This window comes from Tamandua tetradactyla, chromosome 26 (genome assembly GCF_023851605.1).
Source record: "Tamandua tetradactyla isolate mTamTet1 chromosome 26, mTamTet1.pri, whole genome shotgun sequence".
NCBI lineage: Eukaryota > Metazoa > Chordata > Mammalia > Pilosa > Myrmecophagidae > Tamandua > Tamandua tetradactyla.
The window spans coordinates 112,876-118,269 of NC_135352.1; the positions used below are offsets into that span (position 1 = coordinate 112,876).

Genomic DNA, 5,394 nt, shown 5'->3' on the forward strand with positions numbered 1-5,394 from the left:
CTGTCCATGTTTCTGTTGGGGTAATTTGGTAATGACAATACTTTCAGGGTTAGGTATACGACCTCCTGTGGACCCGTTAGCCAGAGAATAAATGCCAGGCCCTCACTAGCCAGCTGAATGGACTCAAGTTTTTCTAGTTGGCCATGAAGGAGGCAGTGTGTTCACAAAGTCATTATCTGGGGATGGCCAAGATGAGAGATGGAAATGACCTGGGTCTCCATGGCACCACTGAACCTGTGCATTAGGGACCAACAGAGTCCACCCCAACTCAGTCCTCTGATTATAGGAAACAACATGTTTCCTCATTGTTTCCATAGTTTGAGATTTCCTCTCTGAGACCCCATGGGACAACAGAGGACTCTAATTGCAAATCAATGGGAAAATGTCAATGAGTAGATAGAAAAACTTGGAAGAGTAAAGAAGCTCCACACATACACATACCAGTATGTGAACAGAAATGACGTACCTACAGTTTCTCTGCTAACAATGTAAAGACTTGTGGAGAGCTGTCTTGACATCCTTGTTCCTTAGTGTGTAAATGAGAGGGTTCAAGGTGGGGCTCACAGTGGAATAAAGCACAGCCATGACCTTCCTTGTCTCTGGGGAGTAGCTGGAGCCTGGGGTCAGGTAAGTGTAAATGACTGTAGTGTAGTACATAGTAACCACAGTGAGGTGGGAGGAGCAGGTGGAGAAGGTTTGCCACTTTCCCTTGGCAGTACAAATCTTCAGGATAGTGGAGATGATAAAACCATAGGATACCATGGTGAGAAGGAAATTCAACACAGCATAGAAGTTGTCAGCCATTATTGTCATAATATCATTCAAGCATGTGGAGGAACAGGAGAGCAGCAACACAGGAAGGATCTCACAGAAAAAGTGATCTATCACATTGGGCCCACAGAAAGTCAGCTGTAGTACCAGACCGGTGTTGACCCCAGCATCCGGTATGCTAATGCCCCAAACAGCTCCTGCCAGGGCTGCACATACTTGGGGGCCCATTATGGAGCCATAGTGCAGGGGCTGGCAGATGGCCATGTAGTGATCATATGCCATGGCAGTGAAGAGAAGCAACTCTGCTGCAATGGACCATGTCAGTAAGTACATCTGGATTATGCAGCCGTCATAGGAGATGATTTTCTTCTCTGCCACCAGAATCTCAAGGAGTTTTGGCAAAACAGCACATGCACAGAACACATCAAAAATAGCCAAGTTGACCAGGAAAAAGTACATGGATGTGTGGAGTCCAGGGCTGAAGCTGATGGCTGCCATGATGAGTGAGTTTCCACAGATGACCATGGTGTAGACAGTGAAGAAGAGGAAGAATAAGAGCACCTGGAGCTGTGGTGTTTCTGAGAAACCCTGCAGGATGAATTCTGTTACCAGCATCTGGTTATTCATGGCCATTGACTAGTCTGGTCAGACTTCATTGATCCACAGCCAAGATATAAAAATGTATTTTAAGCAGTGATCACTATAGGTAGGTCAAGATACCTTCATGTGACTCATTCTTCCCAAATTTAAACTCATTACATGCAAAAATCATACTGTTTTCCAAGAAAAATGGTTGTAAGGTATGAGTGAACAGAAGCATTTAGCCCTGTTTCAATGTGTCTGCCATTCCTTCTAGGCTTCTATCATTCTACCCACCCTCATTTCATCTTTCCACCATCCTTCTCATCATCCTTCCAATTTTCCAACTTCCCTCTTCCCTCACTCCTCCATCTTCCATTATCCCTTCTCCTATCTTATCCTTCCTTCCAGGAAAAATCCTCTCATTCAATGACCACCCTCTGACATACACTCACATCCCCATGCACCTCTCTGCACACTGCAATGTTGATCATCCCAATATGCAAACCTCAGTGAGTTCTGATCCTGCTCAGGATAGCCATGCCATGCTCTGCTCAGAGGAAGAAGGCAACAGTCTAAAGTGAGGCCTGAAAGTAGGGTCTTGCTTGTCTGTCAGTGTTCAACCTATCCTGTCTTCTATCCAAGGTACCCTGTTCCTCTGCCTGGAACATAAACTTTTCCCTTTATCCTTCCCCTATCCTACAGTTAGCTGCACCAGAGTTGAGCTTATTCCTCAATGAGCAGCAGGAACCCTGCATCCCACCCTGATGTGGAGCCTGGAGCTTGGGGCTCAGGGAACATGGTCTGCTTCAGAAGAACTGAGGTAGATCTGGGGGATGGGGAAGTCCAGTGTGTAGGAGTCAGATGGAACCTATGGGCTCAGGCTGAGAGGCCCCTTAGGAACCAGAACTAGGCAGGCACAGTGATCTCCAGAAGCACACCCATGATCAGAGACCCTGATTCCAAGGAGCAGGGAGAAATAACACATTGCCAAGCAGAGGGTCAAAGACCTTGCACATGAAGGCAGCAGAGCAAGGGGTTTCTAGAACTCGAGTTGCTACTCTGCTGCTCCTGCAGCCCATTCCTGAGACAGAGTCACCCTACCCAGGTGAAGGGGGCACCAGGAGCCTGGCAAAGGCATCAGTTCTCAAGCTATGGGTGTTAGGAGAAACTCTCTCCCATCATGTCCCTTGGTCATGGCTCCATGTGACCTTCAGAATGGACTTGACACTGCTCAGCCCTCTGCACATGGTCCTTTAATATCTGATCTGTGCTCTCTCATTGCTTTTCAGGACTAGAGATGAACTCCCCCATCACTCATTCCAGATAATTCTGTGCCAGCATTTCATAAATGAGCACAATTGTAGATGCATTTCAGCATTATATCATCACATTCATTATGCAGGAATATAGCCATACAGAAAATTCAGGACTGAGCACTGAAAAGGGCTTGTGCCCAAACTTCAGTCTCCTGCAAGGAGGGGTTTCAGAAACATCCACAAGTGTACAGCAGACAAACAGAGGCCCATGGAGTCCTTCCAAAGTAACTCAGTGTTCCCCTTGACCCACACAATCAAGTCATATTGGATCTTCCAGACAGTCTGCAAATTATTTCAAAGAAAGATGTAATTGTTGCAGAATAATCTGTATTGTTTATTGATGAGTGGAGGAGTGTTTTTCCCTCCCTAAGTCAGATAATATTGACCGTTCAGCTTAAATGGAGGTGTGGTGTGAGCCTCAGACAATGTCATTATGTGTGGACTCGTCTATTAAGACTATACTAAGTTGTCTTAATAAGGGTTTCCCTATCACAGAAATAGTGTCTCATGAGTCATATCATCAACATTGCTTTAATTTTTACTTTGTCATCTGATAGCAAAAGAACAAGCCTTCTCCAAGCTGACAGAGGCAACTTAACCTAAAGAAAAATATCTCTGTTTGAAACATAAGGTATGCACAGGTCAGCAACAATTAAATTCTGCCAACACAAAGGGGACCTGAATGTTGGAAAGATGCCCAGTGAGCAGGTTCTGCTTTGGGCTAGGCTGTGATGTGGATTAACAGGGACATTCTTAGAGGTGTTAGTAACATTCCATTCTGGTCATTGTGCTCAAGGTGTGTTTTCCTTGTGTCACAAATGCATGTAGTGGCAAAAGTAAGCCATTTCCAACTTACACCCCTCAGCTTGGACAGTGCTGTGAGTGAGTGGGTCAGATGAGCAGAAAGCTGGAAGCCCGGGCCTCTGAGGGCAGCAGTAGTTGCACAAGTGGATCACCCCAACAGCACTACAGATGCAGGATGCCCCCATGCTCTGTTCTCCTGCTGCCCATGGAGACCAGGGCTGACCCTGGAATAACCAGGGTTATTGGCAGTCATGCTGACAGCTTTGGTATGGCTTATTCAGCTCACATTTTGCTCAAGGAGCAGAGATCTGGGGAGGCCAGGCATGGCTCTCCCCATGAAGTCCAGGGAAGAACCTGTGCACCACCCCAGATTTCACAGTTAAGGCATTTGGACCTGGCTCAGAAGAAAAGCCCACATTTACTGCCATTTGCTGCTGGATGGCATCAGGTCATGGCAGATATGGATGGCCAGCAACTAGTGCCACTTCCACACCCAAAAGCAAGACCATGGAGAAGGTGTGTCATCTAGAGAGAAATGGAAAGAATCTCAGCTTGTTCTCATCCTGTCTCTTATGTTATGGCTGGAGAAGGCTCTTTCCTTAGGGTCAGAAAATATTGAAGTGCCAGTAGCACCAACCTCTGAGGACAGCAAGGGTGAACTCAGCATTCCTGGGGGTGACCTGAGGAATCAGCTGGAATTATGGAGAGACTGAGCCAGATGGACCTTGGAATGTTGGCTCCTAACCTGCCTGTCCCCAATCCTGACTGGTCCCTGTGCTGGCCAGCCCCCACCAAGCACTGACGGGGCTCCAAGCTGCTTCAGAGCCATGGGGCTCACAAACCATGGGCAGCTAAATCCTAAATCCTTTTTCCCCCTTCTCTGAAATGACTTTTCTATTAATATTGAGGGTAATTAAAATTCACCTCCTAATACTGAATGCTAAGAACTAACGATCTTTCAAATAAACAGGATTTTATGAGCTAATTTTTTAAGAACATATTTCATCTTTAGACTCAATTATGCAGTTTGATTTTGGTTATACTAATTTTCTAAAAATATTGTCTTTAAAATGACAAGAGAAAAAGGTCAGTGATAAACACTAAATACTTAGCATTTTTAAAAGTGGGGAAGAAGGTAGGCCTGGGAAATCCTGGAACCACTGCAGATGGACCTTAGACCCTGTGCCCATGAAACCACCACCCTGGACTGAACTCAGAAGAAACAAGTATCTTTCTCAGGTCCTCACCCAGCATATCGGCAGGTGCACTGAGTATGCAGAGTCCCTGATGGGCTTCTGGCTGTGAGCTGCCTACTTTAATCAGAGGAAGCTTTGCTGGCAGTGTTACTCATGCATCCTCAGACCCTGGGACGTCGGCATCTGGTCCCAGCTTTCTTCCAATGTCAGAAATCCCAGGGGCTCTGGCCCTGATAGGGGAGCACCAGCCTCCCTCAGCATCATGTATGGAGGGAGGTGAGCAGGCACCGTGGGCTGAACATAGCAAATGGCAGTCATTTTAGGGAAGAGGCGAGCATCGGTGGTGGGTTCCATCCTTTTCCTCAAGTTTGGGCACACACCTGTTCCGGGGCCCTGGCTGGACCCTCACCAGCTGATCCATTTCGGGTGGAAGATGCCATGAGCTTCCGTGGACACTCAGAGCTTCAGGCTGCCTGCAGACAATATAGCTGAGTCCACTTTATAGGGGAGACAAGTAAGGCCCAGAAAGAGGAGGGGGGTTCCCCACAGCTCAGCTACTTACTCAGAGCAGTGCTGGTTGGGAAAGTGTTCCCCAGAGGACTGAATAGTTCAGAGGGAATATATATGGCCAGTCCTTCCATGGCTGACAGGGGCCCTGTGAATAGAGGAGGGCTGGAGGAGGGGAGGGGCTTCCATGTGGCAGGTCGATTAGGGCAATAATTGGG

General features: G+C 47.1%; 1 protein-coding gene across 1 annotated transcript; it reads right to left on the reverse strand.

Moving 5' to 3' along the window:
• Positions 1–480: 480 nt before the first annotated feature.
• LOC143669590 (olfactory receptor 13A1-like) lies at positions 481–1,404 on the reverse strand. The gene has a single exon (XM_077144194.1). The coding sequence runs from the start codon at positions 1,402–1,404 to the stop codon at positions 481–483; it is 924 nt and encodes a 307-aa protein (XP_077000309.1).
• Positions 1,405–5,394: the final 3,990 nt, after the last annotated feature.

Excerpts from the sequence above, each read along its gene's own strand:
- LOC143669590 (XM_077144194.1), bottom strand. The coding sequence starts at position 1,404 with ATGGCCATGAATAACCAGATGCTGGTAACAGAATTCATCCTGCAGGGT.